The sequence below is a fragment of the Cottoperca gobio genome, chromosome 4 (assembly GCF_900634415.1).
Source record: "Cottoperca gobio chromosome 4, fCotGob3.1, whole genome shotgun sequence".
Taxonomy (NCBI): domain Eukaryota; kingdom Metazoa; phylum Chordata; class Actinopteri; order Perciformes; family Bovichtidae; genus Cottoperca; species Cottoperca gobio.
The window spans coordinates 5,264,238-5,286,874 of NC_041358.1; the positions used below are offsets into that span (position 1 = coordinate 5,264,238).

The 22,637-nt window shown below is 40.3% G+C and overlaps 1 protein-coding gene across 3 annotated transcripts in view; it reads left to right on the plus strand.

The window, feature by feature from the left end:
• Positions 1 to 801: 801 nt before the first annotated feature.
• The window catches only part of ryk (receptor like tyrosine kinase), a 43,133-nt gene continuing 21,297 nt past the window's right edge, over positions 802 to 22,637 (plus strand). For 2 of the 3 annotated variants that reach the window (XM_029429289.1, XM_029429291.1), the window contains exons 1-7: positions 802 to 1,538; positions 16,998 to 17,119; positions 17,617 to 17,716; positions 18,302 to 18,433; positions 20,543 to 20,605; positions 21,466 to 21,607; positions 22,213 to 22,313. In XM_029429289.1, the coding sequence (XP_029285149.1) occupies positions 1,307 to 1,538; positions 16,998 to 17,119; positions 17,617 to 17,716; positions 18,302 to 18,433; positions 20,543 to 20,605; positions 21,466 to 21,607; positions 22,213 to 22,313 (892 nt within the window). In that variant the 5' untranslated portion in view covers positions 802 to 1,306. The remainder of the gene's footprint in view (positions 1,539 to 16,997; positions 17,120 to 17,616; positions 17,717 to 18,301; positions 18,434 to 20,542; positions 20,606 to 21,465; positions 21,608 to 22,212; positions 22,314 to 22,637) is intronic. The other variant, XM_029429290.1, reaches the window with a different exon arrangement.

The window sequence follows — 22,637 nt, forward strand, 5'->3', positions numbered from 1 at the left end:
TCAATGGTCCACGCTTGCATAGTGCATATTTTATTTTATTTTTTTCTCTGGCTAGATGGAACAGCAACATGTGGGTGAAAAACGTTTTGGTTTAACTCTTTTATTTTACACCCAAGAAGATAAAAGGGCAGGGCAGTGGCCCGGTACCTCCCATCGTTCACTTCACTGAAGACCCATGATGATTGAAGACCAGTGACCTGACCCATGAAAGCAACACAAACTAAAAGCTTACAGAATGCACTAAATTTAATTGTATCTTTTAATAAAAGCTGATGTCTTACTAGTGTTGGTGGCCTCTGTGGAAATATGCCACAAAGTCCTCATTATAAAGCAGTATTTGAATTTTGGCATGTTTAGGATAATCATCCCACTTGTTCTCCAGATTTGCGGTTTTTATGCTGCCTTCAATGAACCTCAGAATGTCCCTAGTTGTATGCCTTTACTTACCACCCTTCCCCTTGGCGTGCTAATGTACGGACATTAAATGACAGCGTATTGGAAATACGTTGATAGCTAATTAGAACTGTAATCCCATTTAATGTATTAAATGCATAGAATGTATTTATATTATAAGATTGAAAAGGATATAACCCTATTGCTGATGTGTATTCATCAGTGACAACTAAGTTAAAGGTATCAACAAATGTAACATAATAACACAATGACAACAATTGAAACAGCACTTGGATGCAGTGTTTAGGCTACTTAATGTGATAGAACTGATTGTTTCCTTTTTTTGGTTCGTTAGTCACAGTCAGTTTGTAAAAGTATTTCCGACAGCACCTGAAGGCATCATTCCACTTCTGTAGTCAGAGCAGTGAGTGCCCCCGCTGCCCCCCTTCCTGCTCCGAGTGAAAACTGAGATAGTGAGGAAAAAGCAACGGGAGGAAAGACCATGGAGGGAGAAAGCTGGATGTATTAGCCAGTTTGCTACTTTGGGCAACTTTTTCCTTCTTAAGTTTTTGCCTGCGCAAGTCAAAGCGTCTCAATGTGGCGATATCCGGTGTGTATTGTATGTGCTGGGAAAACGTCGTAAACCTTAACATTCAAACATTGAACGACAGTCTGACCGCGGACTGTTAGCACAACCCGACGAAAGTTAGCCTGTTCCGGCTAACTTAGCCTGTCTCGGCTAGCAAGAAAGGACAAAAAACAGTCTAGTGGAAAAGGAGTTAAGGGTAGAAGTGACGCTGCGGCGTCAAGTAACTAGTAATGTTGCCTCTCGGGATTAACTTCAGATACGGATGAGAAAGAAATTGGCGACTGGGGAACACCGAGAGCAACTGCGAGCCAGAAGACCACTGCTATGTTGGGGTTGATTCAGGGCTCTGGCAGCCCGCCTGAGTCCCGAGGTTGGCCACACTCGGTGCTGTGGAGGTTCGGGGGCTTCTTCTTCCTTCTGCTGCTGGAAGGGGCTGGCTGCCTCGCCAGCCCGAGCAGTACTTCTAGCGTCAACAACAACAATAACAACAACGACAACATCAACAACCCTAGTGTCAACATATACATGAGTGTTGAGGAAGTGAAGAAACTTTTGGGTAAGGAGGCCTGCATGTAAATCCAGCTGTCTGAAAACTTTGTTATCTATGTGTGTGGTGTGATGCTGCCTGTCTGTCCCCCACTGGCCCACATCTGCAGTTTTACTTCTAAAACTCTTCTGAACTGTAGTGAAGCATCACAGTTCACTCGTATTGTGTTTAAAGACCAGCCACCGTTTTCTAAACAACACGAGTCAATTGTAATTCGGTTGTTAATGCTCCCTGGTCCACAGTAGGTCATTTCACTTTGAGACAAAACGCACAAGTTCTGCTGTAAAACTTAAAAAACTGTTGTAGATTGCAGATTTGTTTTGGACATATCCTAAAAATACATAACGTAATCCAAATAACATTACTTCTTGTTTAAAATGCCTCATGCTGTGGGTATTTGTAAGATTAACATTTGCCATGAAATGTAGTTTATGTCATCACAGCTGGGCAATAATTGATTATTATAAATTGTGCTGTCGATATTAGCAAGACTATAATGATCATGATACGAAACTTGACAAAAACTGTACATAACAAGTGGATCCTAAATTAGTCATCTAATATTCCCTCACTCAAGAAAGCCAAAAGTTCCATCATTAAGAAAACATGCTTGAAGCTTGAAGCAGCTTCACAGCTGTTGGGTGTTTTCAATGCTGGGCTGCATCAACAAAGGTATGCTGATGTGTCTCCAGGATTTGTTGAAAGGAGGAAGTGTCTACTCCATACATTTAAAACCACGAGCAGTATGGAATAGTTGTGGTTGAGTGTCTTTAGGTTAGGCTCAATGGAGTGAGCTGCGGGGAGGTACGTTTGGTAAAGTGTGTCTATCGTGCAGTGGGAGTCCATTATGCAGCTGCAGAAGATGCACAAAGTTGTGTCTAATGTTGGATTTGGGCCCGGGGCACTGTGAGACAGCCACATGACATTAGTATTCGAGCCATTACTGTACACAAAGATTAAAAAAACACTTGCTAGACCTGCAAAATGGACAGAATGTAGCTGTTTTTATGTCACAAATTGGCTGGTGTATCTAAGTGCAGTCCTTGTTATGTTGGCTATAATCAGTGGTGAAATGTTACTAAGTACATTAACTCGCGTACAATATTTACATACTTTTACTTAAGCATTTCCATTTTATGCAACTTCTACTCAACTACATTTCAGAGGCAAATATTGTACTTCTTTCACTCCGCTACATTTACCTAACCGCTTCAGTTGTGAGTTACTTTTTACATTAAAAACATATGATATACTTACTGTATATAATACGATTATTGCTTACTATTGCTACTAATAGTGTAGTATTTACTAATGGTGTAGTATTTACATCTAAAAGTGGCTCCACATTGACTAACTACAACACTATAATGCTCTTACATGTAGTATTAATTAATAATACAAACAGAATAATATAATATTCTATAATATTATAAGACTGTAAAAGGAGCCATTCTGCATAATGAGTACTTTTACTTTTGATACTTTGAGTACATCTTTATGCTAATACTTCTTAAATAATATTTTTAATTCAGGTCCTTTACTGGTAATGGAGTATTTTCAGACTATAGTATTTCTTCTTTTACCTAAGTAAAGGATAGGAGTCCCTGGCTGTAATGGTGTCTGTCAATGTTAACATAGGGTTACATACTTTATCCTGGTGCCTTAGTCGAGCCAGTCTATGGATTGGTCCTAAATTGTTAATTTAGGGTTTACTGAAGATGTGTTGAGGGTGCAGTTTGGAACTAGTCATTTACCATGCGCACGCCACTTTACAGACTAATGAGGGGGTAGAAGTGCCTAATGTCTTTGTGGAGGGAGGAAACTGATGTTGCAGCTTCTCAAAGTGTGCTGCTGTAAATTAATGTATCATCAGCTAGTTGTGGCATCAGCATTTTTTGCATCAGATGTGATTCAGAAGAATTCGGCTACGCTTGTTTCAGTTGTCAATTAATCCAGGAGAAAGCATCAAGAGTGTCCAGGGTTTGAACAGGAAGTTGTGTATAGGCTAACCTGGTCAACCTGTATTATGCAGAGTTATTCAATGCTGCCAGCTCAATCATTATCATCACATTGATGCAAATTCATGGTGGATTTACCAGCATCTTGTTATACTTCTAAACATATAAGCATGTAAAAAAGAAAACTGGATGATTTTGGTCTCTGGCACTTTGACAAGAGCATTAAACTCATTGTTCTGCTTAAAAAAACATTCCAGCTCCTCTCCTCCTCTCTATAATCTGACTGGTGTTAGACCGAAGGCTGACTCTGTCCCATTTGGTTCCTCTTGTTCTCCATCACGCTATAGTTAATCTTTCTGCTGCCAGACGAGGGCCTCGCTTGTGGTTTGCTTGAAACCTTGTCTGGTCTCTTAATGTTTGACGAACATCTGCGGAACTGAAAGTATGTGTGGACAGAAACACTTCCATGATGCAGTGTCAACTGTAGGAAAAGCCATGTTGGCGGGAAGTTAAAGTGGCATCAACTTCACGATATGCTGCTGGGGAGTCTCTCTGCAGAGATCTGAAGTTTGACTCAGGTGAGTTAAGTTAATAGACATAATGAATTTAGTTTCATTATGTAAGTATATTGTGGATTTATATTATATTTTAGTATTTATAATGTGCACATATAAGACATGTGAAATTGCATATTAACTGTAAAAGACAGTCAAAAGGTGAACACATTTGTGAAATTCGATTTGACACTTGGCAATGTCTTTGAAATATTTATTTCCCCAACTGAGTTCAGTCTGCTTTCGACAGGTTATTCCCCAAATTAAGATGCTTTCAAAAGTGCACCATTTTTCAGATTTGTCCCAGGGCCTCCCAGCTGCCCAGAGTCCTGTGCCCTGTGCATACAGGAAAAATTGTCACAGTAGGAAAGTTTACAGTTGTAAATAATAAAATAAATAATAACAGTGTCCTGGAACAGCTACAACAATATGTAATGGAGCAGTTATTCATTTTATTCAGTACACCTGTGCCATTTCTTGTATGGCATTTAAAAAAGTCCACCTTTTGCTATTCTATAAACATGTCGATCTAAACAATTAATCGTGTTTGAATCAAAACGTCGTTTTGAAAGAGTGCAAAGAAACTTCTAATTGCAAGAGCTGTGATTTAAATTGGGCTATAACACCGATGAGTAGCAGTGACAACAAGAAATCAGTTACTTGTACACGCTTTTATTCTTTAACCGTGTTTAACCTTTAGCATCCCCACTCCTATTCATTACATGTTCAGTAATACAATTGTATTTCACAATAAAGCATCGAGACATTATTGTGATGGGGAAAAAAGTGATGTCACCAAGTCAGGAAGTCTTGCTGTGGTCTCTCTGCTTTTTAAGCAGATGGACTCTCCATTCAGGATTTCATTTTAATAACTTTAACAAACTACCTGAATCCTGAGGGGTTGGTAAGGAACAGGAAAAAGTCATGCCTGAATTGAAACAGGGTTTTGCATGCACGCCGTGTTTGTCTATGGATGAACTGCAGGCAGCATCCCTGATTGCTTTCGCATATGACTAATGGTGAGTGAACTGTCTGTCTCAAGAACCCAACTCTCCACATGCATTCCTACCCTCAGCTCCCATATCAGCTGCGTCTCAAGACCCGCATCCAGAGTGTGAATTGTGTTGCAGCTGCCCGCTCGGTTCAGTTGCCATAGAATCAGTTTTTTCTGGACGGCAGTTGAATAAAAAAACCTGCAACCTATTGTTTATACAAATCAAGGCACATTGCAAGACCCACAGTGGAGGAAGTGCTTCTGGGTGAAAATCTGGCCAGATCACACTTTCTCTTTTTAGATGTGAAGGCACCTCATTGATCCAAACTTCAGTGTACAGTTATAGACGTCTGGAGTGTAATGAAGGTCCATAATGGTTAATCCAGATAGAAAAAAAATTACATTTGAGGTGGAATATATTCCTGGACAGGAAACGACCGGTATTATTCAGTCCCAGGGGAAGAGTCTGTAAGGCACCAAAAAGATGACAATCAGTTTTCTAGACCACACTTTGACATATTCAGATGTCTTATTTTGTCCAGCCAAAAGTCTGAACCCAAAGATATTCAGTTTACAATGATATACGGCATTTCTGCCTAAAATCAAAATAGTTGCCGATTTAATTTTCCGTCGGCCCGCTAATCGAGTAACCATGAAGGTTTTACAACTATACAAGTTATATTATTTTAAAGGTTGTTCAGAAATGTTTTACAACTATTAACTTGCAAGAGAGCCGCTGCATCACACTGCTCACTAAACACCAGGGTTAAGCCATAGACAACTTTCATAAAGGCCCATGACCCAAGCTATGACATTGGTTTTACAAGCTACAATAGATTTCTTTCTTTCTGTTTCCTGCCACCATGACCATCCATGTGATCATTTAGAAGATGAAGTAAACATAAGATTTCTGTACATTTCATTTGCTGTCTCCTATAATAATGGCCTTTTTGAGCCCAGTTTTCCATGGTGCACCAGGCAACACATTACTCTAAGGAATTTGTCTTGGTGGAAAGTAAGCACTAAGAGAGTCTGTTTTCTGGTTCTAGCATGACATACTCGCTGTGTCTCTGGTCTTGCTGCTCTCTGTAGTAGTGCTGGGCTTTTCTAGTCGAAGCAAAACCATAGCTTTACAGTCCTCAACCAAAACGAGTATTTTGTAGACTAAATATATACTTTGCTTGTGAGGAGAGGAAATCTGTTTTTTTACAGCTACAGTTGACATGTTCTAATCAGAAAAACTCCACCTGCTATTATAATGACCTCACATATTGTAATCTTAAAAACACACTGACATTTCCCTTTTTATGACATTGTGACTTCCAACGTGGAATATATCGGCATTTTTTCCCTCCCCGATCAGGTGAGTAGATCACAGTTTGGCTTAATTCAGGCTGAGCATGTAAAAATGGAAATATCCAGGTCTAAAAAATGTGAACAAGTGTGTAAAATCGTCCTTGTATTCTGAAGAGCCAAGTGCATGTCGGCTAACCAGCCATCCCCCCTCCTCTTCCAGAGAGCTGAAAGGAAAGCAGGGGCTTTGAAAAAGAGTCTGTGAACAGTGAGGAGTGATTGGCAGCAGCATTCATTTCCTTCATGCCACTCTCCAAGGATCCGTGGTTGAATAGGGGAGCCCCCGCTTTCACATCTTTTGTCTGAGAGCTGCTGCGCTCAGACAAAAGATGGGTGGTAGCTTTAAAGGAGCTTCAACCACCCATTTTATAAATTGTTGCCCCTGTGTTAAAATTGGAATATTGAAATTGGAAATATATGATCATGTTTTTTCTACTTGTATGTTGAAATGTCAGTGAATGCCACATGAGTTTGAGCTATACTGTAATTCTAATGAAAGCACTCCCATGCTTGATTAAATCTATTTAATTTTGCTGTTATGTTGTGGAAATTAAGAGATATTAGGAGCAGTAGGTGTTCGAGTCAGATATTTCCCAAGCCTTCTAGTTTCTGTAGATAATTTAGTTAGGAAACACACCTTTCTAAACTAAAATAAAACACAAAAATATTTGACCTTGCACACACAACCCAGGCTTTCAAACTGCGGCTGTACTCACAAAGCTGCCCATGTAGAACCACATCCAAAAATAGATGAGTGAGATGTTGTGCGTGAGACCTTTTTAAATGACCCTTTAGTCTGCCTCTAACTGCTAATCATTTTTTCAGTCAACCATTTGATATTTGTTGAGTAAACTAAGGAGCCCCTTTAAGCAACAAATAGCTATCAACGAGGTGCTTATAAAGGGACAGCGGCAGACAGTCTTGCTCAGATTCCTTTCCCTGCCTTCATCCTCGTCTGCCCTTGGGGCACTTCATTGAATAAAAGAGGGAAACTGATGTATGGTTTCTTTTGAAGTGAATCAAAGAAAACCACAGAGATTGTGACTTAATGTGTGCTTTTCTTCAAGCTGTAAGATGCTTTCAGATGTGACTTATTGTTGCAACCAGTGCTGCTGTTGCAGCCTAAACTGTAAAAGCTTCAGTTGGTGTCTTTTCAGAGAACATACTACATCATTATAACCTTTTCTACATTATTATTACACTTTCCTTTTCTTTTTACACTTTGATACTGATGCTTTTCTTTAATTGCTGGAGGTAAGGAAACTTCTGTTGGAATTCTGTTGGGACATGCACTAAAGCTCGTCTTTGCCTAACTTTTCCTTTGGAAATAAAGGTGTGAGGCTGCCAGTAAAAAAAACTCTGTAGTCAAGTTTCCATCCAAATTAGCACATTTTAACCGGATTTCCTGCTAGTCAGCAAAAAGAACATGTGAATTAATACTCGTTTCCATCCACTACTTTTTTTGTCGTCTTATCTTATATCTTTTTTGGGAGGAATTCTCTTTACCAACTCCTGTCAGATCCTGCAGACATTGTAACCTGGACAAAGTGTGAAAGAAAAACAACTCTCCAGTGCCCTCCATCTCTAGAGAGCTAACTGAGATGGGATGGCATGTCAGGGGATTTCCTGCTGAAATTGTTAACCCAACGTCTTGTGTTAGAAGTGGATGTTATTAAAGCTAAGTGTTGCTATTTGATAACTGCTATTGGTGATAGGCTTTTATTTTATACAGCAACTAGCAAGCCTTGTGATCATTTAAATCGGCACTTAAAGCCCTGCTTATTCTGAATTTGTATAATAATACTGTAATTATCATGTCAAAGTTTCCCTGTAGTTGAGCGAAGTGTTCACCCAGTCAGGCATCTGTTTGAATGGAATCTGTCTTTGGTAATGGACATCTTGGTACGAATGATTGTAAGTTAGCTGTATTTCATTTTCACATGGTGAGCCATGTTACCGTGACATGAAAGAATACATTTTATGCAGAATGATTTGAAAATATGTGTATAATCTTGTTTTTAACTGTCCTCTGACGGACTAAACGGCTCATTGGGCTACTTTTTCAATTAAAACAAGTCCTGGGCTCCTCAGTTTTATATAAAAAAAAAAGCTGAAATTTCTTAAGAAAAGGAGGTGCAATTTCAACAATATTATGCCTCAGTTTATCATTTACACATGTGCATTACAACTTACAGGTCACAGTGTATCTATAAAGGCACAAAACATTTTGTCTCAGGTTTCTGGAACAGTATTTTACTTTATGATCAAAACTAATTTTTACACTTTGTAAAGTCATCCCGCCGGCCAGATTGGACCTTCTGGTGGGCTGGTTTTGGCCCCCGGGCCGCATGTTTGACACCCCGGACTTAGACCTTGAGATCCCCTCTCCCGCCTGAGTCCTGTGGATTTGTTTGGAGCTTCCAGTTGATAGAGTTTCACGTGGGCCCTCATTTTCTCCTTCCTTGGTTAATGTCGCCAACATCTTCCTAGTGAGAGGCTGGAGGGAGTGTTTATCTCCTGAGCGCTCAGGGATGAAGGCTTTGGGAGGTATAGTGTCGACTGCGTGCACAAGAGGGTCTTTGTTATAGCTGTCCTGGACCTTACCACCTGGCCACTGCCACCTTTTTGTTCTCCTCTTTCAAAGTCTGCAACGTGACCCACAGCTTGCAAGAGAACACTGGCGACTTAAAACTTTATAGTGCCCAAAATGTGAGGACAAACTAAGATGCTGCTGTAAGTTTGTGTTGACAGATGAAAGAAATGGCCATTTTCAGAAGACTGATTTGATATGTGATGTTATGTAAAAGGTGGGCTGTCTCCAGTTTTGAAGTCTGTAATCCTGTCTCCCCTCCCACAGCTGAAGTGTTAATGTGCTCTTGAGCAAGGCACTTAAATTACTCCAGTAAAGCTGTTCAGTGGCCGACAGCGGAGGACTGATTGTACTGGGCAGCTTTAATGCGCTGGTACTCTAGGAATGTCAGCAGGGTGTTTTGTGGAAGACAGTTTTGTGTTGAATCCCCATCAAACCAATGAAGTTGTGCAAATGGGAATCTTTTATTATTTTGCGAGATAATAATTTTAAGCATTGGCATTGTGTATATCCCAACAAATAGCCTATCAAAAGTTTATGTCCAAATTCCGGTTGGCGCGCTGTAAAGAACTAAAGTCAGTTTGTGTTCTATTCTTTGTGTGTTTGTTGGTTGTGTTTTTTTGCTGTTCAGTTCCTTGTGTAAGGGTAATATTTTACAGTTGTAATGGGCAATAAAAACATACAAGAATGTGTATAAATTCCGTCTTCATTAGGAATGCCACAGTGATGCAAATGTCCCACCGGTTAACAGACTTGTGACAACAGCGGGCGATTACACTGGACATTTTACAAGAAAAGATATCCATCGATGAGGCTCGTAATTTGATCTTTAACAGTGGATGGCTGTGTGTTCCTCTGCATGGTTTCATACCAAAGGTTTACAGATTGCTTAATTACATTTGACCAGGTTTCCTTTTAGCATTGGCTTCAAAGTCAAAATACTTTGACACCAAATACTCTGCCATCCGGTTGTCGGTCAACTCTCCTTACTCTCGGCCCATGATGAGTGAAATCCAACTCTGCGCTGCGACTCTGCTGCTGCTGTACCGAGCCTCACCGAGACACTTTCAGTTTCTAATTGTAGCTCCGTCGGCCGACTAGTATTGATGTTACGCTATGCAAATTAGAGTTTTTGAATTGGATCATTGTGGGCGCTGAGAGCCTACATGAAAATAAACTAAATAGTTTTTATTTCTATAAAACAACTAAGGAAAACAACGATGGCAGCATTGGTCAAGTATGTAATCGGTGTATGATCGAACACCGCGTAGCACCGAGGCAAGCCTAGTCTTGATGCAGAAAAAGGCATTTGATTCAGTTGGATATGGTTATCTCCACCAAGTATCCCCCGTAGTTAGAGTAAGAGTCAATGGGCTCCGCTCCCTACCCATCAAGTTAGAAAGAAAGTGCTGCCAAACTCAGATTACACGGTAGGATACAAAGATTAAAGGGATTTTAATTGATGTTGAATATAAGGTATGCTTAATAGGAGACAATATTTTGCTCAAAAGGAGAAATCCAGAGAAAAGTATACCCACATTGATCTTCCTAAAAAGGTTCAGCATAAACTAAGGGTTATAGGTTACACAAGTACCCAAGTCTCAACTACTTTCTTATGACTTTACTCCAGTTGCTGACTTATTATTGGTCACTGTAATCATTCCTCCTGTGCATACTGGCCTCCGAATGTGACTCATATGTAAGAGATGGGAGACGAGTTCAGCCAAGGTTAATATGAGGCTTCAGCTCACAGTCCGGGAAACACAAAGAGGTAATTTCGTATTGAGAAAATACCCACTTGATTTGACAAACTCAGACTGCTGAAGCCATATATTAGCTTTGGCTAAACCGTAGAAGGTATTTTTGCACAGAGCAAGGACTGTGGATTTTGTCCACTGTTTCTTACAGAAGAGTTGCGTAAGAAAGGAATTTGGAAGGAATACAGCCAGAGTGGACATGAGAATTGATTACAGCGACCAATAACTCTCTCAAATTACTTTAATAAGTAACGTGACGTGATTATTCTATTGAGACGGACTTGATGGAATCCAAACCAACCTTTTGAAGTCATTTCCATAATGGTGCAAACAATGATACTTGTTATCTAATTGTGTAGTTAATTTGTCCCTCATTACTATCTTTGATTTAGGTTTGCCCTCTCGCTTAAAGCAGAGTATCATTTTTTTAATGCCTGGGATTTAAGTTATTATGGTGGAATTCACAGGATTTACTGAGGATTTTTGCCCTTAACATTTAACCCCAATAATTCAACCATGAAAAGTTATTCAAAGGCCCCTCCTCCTCTGTGCACAATGCTGTCACTTGCTAAAAAGATTTTGAAAGCTCTATGTAAAGCCACTGGGCTGTTTCAACCAGCTAGATGTTGCTAGTCTAAGAACACAAGAAACTACCAATGTACTGTCCGGGCTTTGGGAGCCTTTCTGTGGTGGATATATGATGATGAATTAAACCTCATGTCACATCATGTAATTGTGCATAACAAGCATAAACAGTAAAATGGAGCACCGATTTTAACTGTTGGTTGTTATGGCTGCATGTCACTGTGTGGGACAAACTATACAACCTTTTATACAAACATAGTTGTACTCGGTAGAATGTGCTTTTTGATTGAGGGGCTTACTGATTTCTTATTTAGGATAATTCATGAAAAAGGGCTTCCACTGAGGCAGAATAGATTGCATACTGTTACGTGTGAGGCACCATTATGAGTTGAAATGATGGATGAATGAATACAGTTCTCATTTATTTGAAAATTAGATTTATTTTCAGGTTTATTTCACCAAGAAATTTGCAGTAATTTATTTCAAGCAGTATGAAAAACGGCATTTAAAATAAAAAGATGGCATTTATTACTGTAAACCTTTTGATTTCTTTCTGTCGTTATTCTTTTCATTGTGTTGGAGTTGAGTGTTTTTTCAGGTGATACAGTGTGTTCTGCCCTGCCTATTGTTAATCACTTGACACCAGCAGAGCAAATGGAAATGTCCTGCAGGAAATATTCTCTCAAAAACACAACACGCTGCCAAGCTATCGCCCTGGAATTCAAAATGATGTTGTTATTTTCCATTAGCGTGAAGACTGTTAGCATTAGAGATATTGCATCCGTAGAAGCAAACCGCATGAAGATGTAGCGAGGTACTGGCCAAACTAACTTAGACAAATCTTGTTTACAGGCACACCTACTAATACTGTTTTCCCATTCCGGAGAGCAAAGAGTCAGTGATAAATGTACAGTGCAGGGTTCAGATTCCTTAACCTCAGGAACCACTTGTTCCCTGTCCTCAGTCTGTGTACACCGACAGACTCCTGTTGCCATTCCTTCACGTTCCTGTTTTGAAGTTGTTGCAGTTAGGGGTGGATGGCTATGGTGCTGTGGGAGGGACAAACTTGATCCAGACTCACACTGGCCCTCTTTGGGCCTTTATGCCTGGTTGCATAGTTTATTGGTATCAAAACAGTGCGGCCACATGTTGAGACAAGGGAGGTGGATGAAGTTGAGCACGAGAAAGGCAATTATTACCGGACTAAACTGTGTGGCCGTGTGTGTCTCTTAAGTGCCTTCATATATACACACGAAAGACTGTTATGTGAGTTATATGCATGTATCACAGTATTTCCCAATTCCAATTTCCAGTTGCTTATTTAAGGCTAGAAGTTGAAGTTGTTGTTATCTACATATTTATATAAATATTTTGTCCACACTGATTTTAGCATGTGTCATCACCACACTCTGGATTTAACCTGGATAGCTTCTTTTAGCTCATTCATTTGGTTTTACTGTCTGCAACTTTACTGTTAAGGATCCCTCTCACTGCCACTCTCACATCATCATCACTGACTGTACTTATAGACAGGTCAATTTATGACAAACAACCACCTGCAACAAATTGCAACAAAATTGCAACAAATTGCAACAAAAGGTTTCTCAGTGGTTTTCATTCCTACTGGATATACTGATCAACAGAAAAAAAGTCTACCAAAATCAGACCTCCGGAAATGGATTAAAACTGGGTTAAGTTGAAGATGGCCGCCGCCAGGCTTCAAAATCACTAAAACAGCTATAACTTCTTCAATAATTGTGATAGAAACATAATTATCCACTAATTTCAGATCTGGGCAGTATTTAATCTGAAATCCAAGATGGTGGCAAAAAACTAGGGGCGTAAAATCAATAAATTGCCCATATATAATATATCCCCTATCTCGAAAGGCAATGATCTTTGAATGTGAAACTGCATCTGCAATGTTATGTCCGTTACACTGCCTCAGTTCAGTCCTCATCACTGTCCTCTAGTTCCTTAGAGACTTGATTTAGCGTATTGTCACAACACGTCACTTGGCACGATCCACATGCAGACGTACATGGAAGCCCATTCTTTCGGCAGCTGCAACGGGGCATACCACAAGCTGTGGTGCAGTTGCAGTGTATCATTTTGAGAAGATTGTCTGGTGCAGCATTCATGACAGTCATGATGGGTACGTATCGATTGTCTTCAAGTCCCCTGCCCCAGTCCAGAGGATCAAGGTCACTCTCCATCCCCATCCAAACCATGACCTGGTAGTAAACTCGGAGACAATGAAACTTGGTGGCAGATTAAGTTGGGGGAAGACTTAGCAGCAGCGACCTTTTTGTTGAATATGCTGTGACTCATGGCTGCCAGAGAACATGTGCTCTCCCCACCAAATATAACGGTCATCGCTTGGCTGCCAAGGTTCTCTATTTCAGCGAGGCTCACGCCTCTCAAAGTGAATGTATCTGTACACAACTTGAGTACTTGATCATCTTTCACAAGTTTTTGAAAGACTGATTTCTTCCCAACGCCATACACACATGAATCACATCCTGTGAAGGAGTGCAGGAATAATAGTTGGGTGCATAACTTATTCCCGAGAAGATGCTTCATCCGATTGATGTCGTATACTTCTTGATTGCTTCTTGACTGGTTGTCTGATCTGAAATATAGTGGTTTCCCATCTGCCAAACAGTAATGAAGCAGAAGCATAAAAAAATCTGTGTCCTCTCCGATTAGTGTGGTGGAATGCAGAATTGTGCTGTTTACTGATGTCTTTGCAATGTCCACATCAGCGTCTCCTTCTGCCTGAATAACTGTGCAGCCCACTTTCTTCAGCTGATCACCTATTAAGGCGATTAGTTGTTGTTTGTTACTGCCGATGGATAGGAATTCATCTCTCTTTCTGTCAAATTCGGTTTCACCGGTCAAGTTCACAGCTGTTTGTTTGTCCTCGTCTCTGCTGAGTGTTATCCTTTATCGAAGGACCTGCACCATAGCCATCAAATACAACAGTTGCTGCATATGTTCCGGCTATTTTACCATACGTATCTCCCTTCTTCCAATTGAGTTTGTGCAGCAAGGATCCTCCATCAAGCACATATCTTTCAGTCTGAGGGTGTGCTGAAGGTGTGGTATCAGGTGCTCCTTCACATGCCAGTGCCTTGGTACAGTGGTCATTGACGGCTTCAGTGAGTTGAGGTTTGTCGGCCTTCCTCAAGATCTTGTTGTCCTCAAAGAGGGATGGTGGGTATGGACTGAGCTCATACCTCATCACTTCCTCAAGTGACAAATCACCTGTCTGGGATACCACCATGAATCTTTGGAACAGCAAGCTGGGATCGATGGTTCTGTCAGGAGCAACATGGACAGCAGATGAATTTCCCAGGGTCTTCGCTTTCTCTTTCCTCTTAATAGAGAAGGAAAACACAGATTGTCCAATCATTCTCTCGACGATTTTGTTCCCAACAGATTCATATTAATGCACGTTGATGTCTTTGTTCTCCACGATACCATTGATGACATTTCTTAATGCAGGATCTGAGGAGAAGGGTGAAAATGCGCTCAGCTTCGTGCTTATCTTCGAGAGGTCTGTTGCGTCTCTTTCAATTCTGGCACCCGTTGCTTCTTTATGCTGTTCGCTTGTTGTGTATGTGAGGTCGTTAAAGTCCTGCATGGAGATGTTGACCTCAGATGTTATGGGGGCTGACATTGTCCACAATGCTCGCTGTTCCTCTGTCATCTTACTGCCACCGGTGCGTTTTAGTGATCTCATGAGTGTTTGTTCAATGACTAGATCACAGCTGAGGCCTGCCAAAAACTGGTTTGTTCGCCGGATCTCATGGTAGCCATCTTGAAACTTCTCATACACGTCTGGGTGGTTTTTCTCCAGATAAGGGATATATTATATATGGGCAATTTATTGATTTTATGCCACTAATTTTTTGCCGCCATCTTGGATTTCAGGTTAAATGCTGCCCAGAACTGCCCTTAAAACCATGGACTAGAACCAATAATTATGTTTCTATCACAATTATTGAAGAAGTTATAGCTGTTTTAGTGATTTTGAAGCCCGGCGGCGGCCATCTTGAAAATGACCCAGTTTTAACCCATTTCTGGAGGTCAGATTTTGGTAGACTTTTTTTCTGTTGATCAGTATATCCAGTAGGAATGAAAACCACTGAGAAACCTTTTGTTGCAATTTGTTGTGGGTCAGGTGGTATATCGACCTGTCTATTAGCTGCTCAGCACCAGACGACAAACAAATCAAATTAGCGACTAGTTGGTAAACGCAGTGTAATATTTGGCGGTAAATATGTTTCCCCTCAGGAGACCAAAACAGACCTGAAAGGAGTGTGAATACATTACATTACTTTCACCAAGTGGCCAGAAACCCAACCACAAATTAATAGTTTAGTTAATGCCAAAAGAAAAAACTAATAAAATAAATCTTTTTTTTACATTTTATTTATAGCTTCTTTGAATATAGCCTAGCCATACAATACTAATACCATAATTGCAACAAAGATTGAACTCAAGGTCCACTTACTATCTTTTTCTGAGTCTTTCATCTGCATCCCATGGTTTTTCTCAGTTGTCATTGAGAGTTTGACAATAATTGCTCCTTTATTATTGTCTCTGTGACTACTGAGACCATGAGATGTGGTTGAAAGCTCAGGGACAAAATGTGTGGATCTTGATTTATTTCAAGAATGAACGTTTAATGCTCAAATCTGTGTTATTTAGCTAATCAATCATAATAATATATGTATTAAATCATATTTGTTTAGGTAATTGTTTCACTATACTTTTTTAACAAGGAGCACTTTCTTTGATTAATGTAAAGGAAAGCTCTTTGGGCTTGGTTATATAGCCTTTATACTATATATACTTTATGTAACACCATCCCCTCTCTGAGTTGGTAAATGCTGGAGAATGTTTTTAATTGAGCCAATGTGAGAAAGGTCTATGAGCCGGAGCTCTGAGACCGCCCGAGGGTATTGGGGAGCCTGGGCACATTCTTCCCCTCTCTTTAAACTAGATACTCACGGACTGATAGACAGACCCCGCTCTGCCAGACAGACGCCTCCAAGGACTGATAGCAGACCTGCCCCAGGCCAGGGTTGGGGATTTCATCAGCACACATTTGACTTGCGTGACTTTCTGTGACGCAGCAGTGAAAAAAAACTTGACTTTGTTGAAGTGAATGAGTAAGCAACACAGCATACAGTACTGACCCGTCTAACTTTCTGATGCTCATATACTGTGGCATTTCCTAAGCTTAAATACATTAAGTAAAGACTGAATGGTTGAACAGACTGGATGTTGAACGAAAGTCCAGTTTTATCTAAGGCATTCCAAACCCTTCCCCTGCCCACTTTTGTTTCCTGGATAGAAAATTGCAGTCATATTTGGATGTTGTCTCTTTTGAACGTTTTGAAGTTTTTCACTTGGGCACTAAGAGGTCTCAAGTGCTAACAGATGTGGTTAGACCATCTCTTTTACTGTGGGGAAACCCCCCAAACCCAAGCTGGCAGTCTGAGTGAATATTTTACCATTTTTCCTCAGGCTTGCTCTGTGTGAGTGTTTAAATCTACCTCTAAATTAGAAAATGTGTTATCTTTTATGTCCAGTGAAGTTGTTTTTCCTCTGGATTTACAAAATATTTCTCATATGGTACAATCTTCTGTCCTCTGTCCTCACTCAGGCCTAGATGCAGAGCTCTACTATGTGCGAGACGACGTGGTGAATCATTATGCTCTCTCCTTCACCCTGCCTGTGCCCAGTGAGACCAACAGCCTTCACTTCTCATGGCATTCCAAGACAAAGGTAAGTCTCAGCATCAGGAACTAGTGATTAACCACTTCAATGCATGCTTACTTGTGCACACGTGCAAGGTGGAGGTGTAATCCAATATCCTCGATGCAAAGTGAAAACATCGATCGATTTCAACTTTTTTAAGATGCGCCTTTATTTTGAAACTCCTATGGCACCATTTCCATCCAAATGCACCTCCTTCCCAAACATTCAACCAGTGCTTCAACATGAGAAATGTGGCTCTTTAGTAAACAACAGGAGATCTATTTTTATTAAAAGAATAGATCTTCATATTTGAGTTGCTTTAATGAGTTGATATAAATGTAACTGATTGTATTAAATGGGCATAAGATATTTTATGAATTGAGTCAAAACAAAATCGTATCGTGGCAGACTTTGTGATATCAGCAAAAATCGTATCGTTGTCTAAAGAATCAATATAATATCGTACCGTGCAGGGCATTCCATTTGTGTGTTGATAACTTCTGTTCATCATTCTTTGTTTATAGGTTGACTACCGGCTTGGCTTTCAAATGGAGAACCCTGTTGCCATGAATCAACCACGGAGCAACATCTCCAGTCAGGGGGAGGTGCCCCGTGTTTCCTCTGGTTCGTCAAATATCCTTTTGTTGTGTCATTTATGCACTCACAGGGCTCCGACCTGCTTTGAATATGTGTCAGTGCTCTCAGTAAATCCATATGCCTCCAACTTGTTCTGTGTCTCTGTCCAAAGGTAACAAAATCTGGCCACCAGCATTACATTACATTACAGTTCATTTAGCTGACGCTTTTGTCCAAAGCGACTTACAATAAGTGCAAACAATCATGAGGATACAACTCCAAACAGTGGGAATCTTGCAAGTACATTAGCTCCAAATAGGTGAAATCATTTAAACGCAGAATAATGGCTTCAAATAAGCCAAACAAAAGCATCTTTAAACTATTTAAAAACTTAATTTATATGTTAGCTCTTTTTGTTTTATCCATATTAAAAGCCCAGTGAACATTTTTCAGAGACGAGAAATGATCCGGTATATAACCTTGGGTAAAACTTTCTACACAATATTGTTGTACAGATTAAACAAACAAAGTATAACAGCATAAGTGAGCTTTAGAGGTGTTGGTAGGCGGATTTTAATTGTATTATAAATGTTTTTTCCCAAATGACACGTATGTGTGTGCGTCTCTCTACAGTCTTCAGAGTGGACCTCTTCTGTTCCGGCAAGGTAGATTCAGAGGCTATGTTAACAGTGCAGCTCAATCTCACCATACATGCCAACAACTATACAGTGCTCAACTTCAAGAGGAGGAAAATGTGCTATAAAAGTAAGTACTTTTGTATTCGGCTAATCAATCTAAACGAATGTATGGTTAGAGGTACGCATCATGAAGGTGTCTTCAGTCTTACTGTGGCTGCGTTCCAAATCACATACTTTTTCTTTTTACTTTTGGTACAGACTGCAGCTGCCATTACAAAGTATGTACTGTTGCATGCAGTATACATGCAATTGTGACATACTACTTTGTCCTAACATGGCAGCTTGAACTTTGACTCTTTTGATCATATATCTGTTGCGCAATAGATTGTGGGTCAGAACAGCCAGAAGAGCCTGATGACTTGCATACTGCAAAATGCAACCGGATGCAGTAGAACAGGGGTGTCAAACTCAATCACAGAGAGGGCCACAATTAAAAACTGGGACTACGTCGAGGGCCAAACATGGTCCACATTTATTGAACAGAATAGACATATTGGATAAAGTGCAAAAAGATATGGAACATATTTAGGTAGGCTACATCCTCCAAGTATGCACATGTGTCAGAGCCAGATGTCTGGAATCTTTTCTTAGCTGCCAGTTTAATGTTTGGGGTTCTTAGCTGTGGAAACCCTCAGTGAGTGAAGGTGTGTCAGTGAGACGACTCCTGTGTGGATTGTTGTTCATCTTCATCACAGAGAAAAGCTGCTCACACAGCTGTGTGCTTCTAAACATGCAAACCATCTGAGCGGCATGAAGCAGTTCAATTTTAATTTCTGAGCTGCAAAGTCGGCAAATGCGCTCAGTTTATCAGCAGAATGCTGTCGGGAACACAGCGGTGGAGATGGTTTGTCAGTGTTTGGAAACACGCAGTGACCAAAGTTTCCAAAGTTAGACATATGATATTTTCTCGCGGCCCGGATATAATCGTAGGGCCTTGAGTTTGACACCCGTGCAGTAGAACATCCTGGTATTTTTTGGCATACTGTTTCTGACCTGTTTGTTAGAATGAGTATTGGAACGCGGGGTGAATGTTTTTTCTTTTTCGTTCAGTATCTTTATTTATCATTATCAGTATTATGCATCCACCTGTAAACCTTGGTTATAGCAGACACGTAGAAGCAGGTGCAATTATTAACAGCAATGATGGCAGTGCCTGCTGGTTGAACTGAGCCGTTGTTAATGTTATTAGTAACAATTATGCTTTTCCTGCTATCACGATTTCAAAATGTCTGCTGTGAAACTGTCCAACACCTACTGTTATAATGCTTGGATATAATACAAATCCAAAATATATTCTGCATAGAATTAGGAGTGAGTGAAGTCACATTTGATTTACTTTTCAGCACTAGATTTACAGATGTACAGGTTTTTTGTATTCTGTGTGCCGCTCTGTGCTATTTTCAAACTGCCTGAAGATAATTACATGTGGCCGAGAGGCTTCTTGACATGTTCCCAATGGAAACTAATGTATTCCTATATTTTGAGCATGAGTGAAATTAGCATAAAAGATTCTTTGTATGCCTGAGTGATGCTCAAAATGTTTGCTGAGCCATCATACCTGTCTGCCTTGTGTTCTTGGATTGTATCTGTAGTGTTGAAGTGCAGAGAAAGATGATGTATGTATGTCGGAACCCAGAAGCCTTTTGTAGGAACTGGAGAGCTTAACCTAAAAAAGCTATTTCAGGTTTGTGTCCCTGGGCCTCTAACAAAGTGCCTGCTTGTGAGGTTTGTCCTTTCCTGTCAACCAGGAACTATCAGAGGGAAGAAAACGGGATGTTGTTGATTAGTAAAACACAAGTCTCACTATAGCTTATTTTCTGGCTGTATGCGATCAGAAGTAAAAACTCCCTCTTCATGTCATGGAGTTTTGGAACTAGCCTAAACAAAATCCTATAGCTGTACTCCAAATACTTTCTTTTAGTGATACATATATAAAGTATTAGGAGTTTGTGTATTCTGAGCCTCACCACTTTCTTGTGGTGGTTTTGTATCCATATAAAGATATTTATACTATGTTGACTTTAAGGTTCTCTGTCTCTGTGTGATACTTATTATTCAGGACAATCCAGGGGGAAATGAGCATTTGGTGAAGCTTACAATACATAAACTATCAAAACGTATTATTATTATATTATGTTATTATTAATATAAATCTCTTTTCTTCTTCTGTGAACAGGAATAGATTCCGACCCGAAGATTCCCGTTCCCCTCAAAAATAACACTCTTCCGCGGTCTGACTGTAAGTATCTCCACATCATGCCATACTTGTCCTTCTATAGCAGCTCCATGTATTGTCTATCATAGGTGGCATCAGCCTGAAGACAGTGGTGCGATTAGTACTGAGAAGTCTCTCTGTATAGTCAAACTTTCCATCACCAAGGTGTATGATTTCAGAGCCCAAAGAGAATGATTTATTCTCCTATTGAAGTGCACTCTGTCCCCCTCTCCCCCCTTGGAGTGGCTCTCCTCTTCCAGTGGGATTTATTCAGAGTCTTTGTGAGCCCACTGCCCCGGCAACAAAGTGCCATTAGTGGGTTGTCTCCCTTCTGCTTGGGTAGGCCCGTGGAACCTGGGGTCCTCAGAGGCTTTTAGAGAGGTGATGAGAAAAGCTCTCAGATACTGGATCCTGGGCACAGCCTCTACTATTCCAGGCCTCCATTAACCCTAAGTGGAGCCCTTGGTGCACTCATGTCTTTATCTTATTGTCTTACCTCATATTTGTGCCTGCTTCTTCCATTATAGAAATGTAATGAGGATGTTATTTTGTGTGCAACGATGCTCCATTTCCCCTAGTTTCTACTTAGCTGTGTCTGATTTAGAGTTGCAACGATTAGTCTATTAACAGAAGAACAATCACCTATATTGATCATCTTTAAAGTAATTTTTCATGCAAAATTGGCAGAAAGTGTTTTTTGTCCAAACACGACATTTAAAGACATTTGGACTTTGACGAACTGGGGTGGGCATTTTTCACTATTTTCTGACATTTTATGGACCAAATGTTTAATGTTGAAAATAATCAGCAGATTAATCGATAATGAAAATAATTGTCAGTTGCAGCGCAAGTCTGATTGTTAATGTGTGTCTTGTTTTCATCAGTAGATGGTCAGCCCACCCCGACCACCTCCACCCAGGTGTTCTACATAAGTGTGAGCGTCTGCTGCATTGTCATCTTCCTCGTGGCCATCATCCTGGCCATCCTGCACCTGCACAGCATGAAGAGAGTGGAGATGGAGGACAGGTTTGTTTCTTTTGTCCCTGCTCCAAACAGACCATAGTCTTTGTAAGCAAAGTACACTTATTATACTGAAGCTAATGAGATCCAGCACACAGAACAGCAGATTTATAGCCTTGTATCTGTCAAAAATAGGTCATCTCCACAGAAAGGATTATAACAAGTTAAAAGACCCACTTAAGTTTTCAGTTCCCGTAATCTCCACTCCAGATGGCTGCAGGCAACTCCGCAGGTTATCAGATATCCATGTGAAATGAGATCAGCACATCCTCCCCTTGCTATTAGTTTGAAGAGGTTGGCCATCGGGACTGGTGGTAAATTTCAATTGTACAAAGATTGTTTTCTTCTATTCCATGGAAATCTGTCTAAATTGAGTTGCTGTAATGTTGTTTTGCCAAAGTAGCTTCATTTGATCACATTGCATGATGGGATCCTTGTGTTATATTTTGTTGTCGAATTTTTTTATCTCATTTTAAAAAAGTAACTTGTTCCACGAAGACCTTAGGAAGGACGTTACACAGGAATATAGCAATGGATTCACCAATTACTGGTGCAACACAATCCTGGTGCCTCTGGATAACTTCACCGTATTCTTCTTCTGTGTCTTTCAGTGTGAGTGACAGTGGAAGCTCGCAGGGCCTTTCTCAGCCGTCCACACAGACCACACAGTACCTGAGGGCTGACACTCCTAACAACGCAGCCCCCGTCACCAGTAAGAGATTTCACTCCTTTTCCCAAAGGCAATCGGTAACAAGATGCAACTTCACTTCATGTTTCATTTTAAAAGCATCTGAAAATGTTTGTGGAGGTAATCTCACATACAAGATGGCACCTAGAAGTGCTGAAGAACATTCACTCTGATTCGGTCTGCCATCGTTTTGTTTTTTTCTCTTCTCACTTTGGCATCTGCAAATGTGATGCTTTTCCAAATGCAATAATCGACTGTGAATGACCTTATTAACTTAACGAGTATCATAAGGTTGTAATGAAGAACATAATTCCTGCAGTGATGTTCTGTCTTTTTGTCGCTACTGAC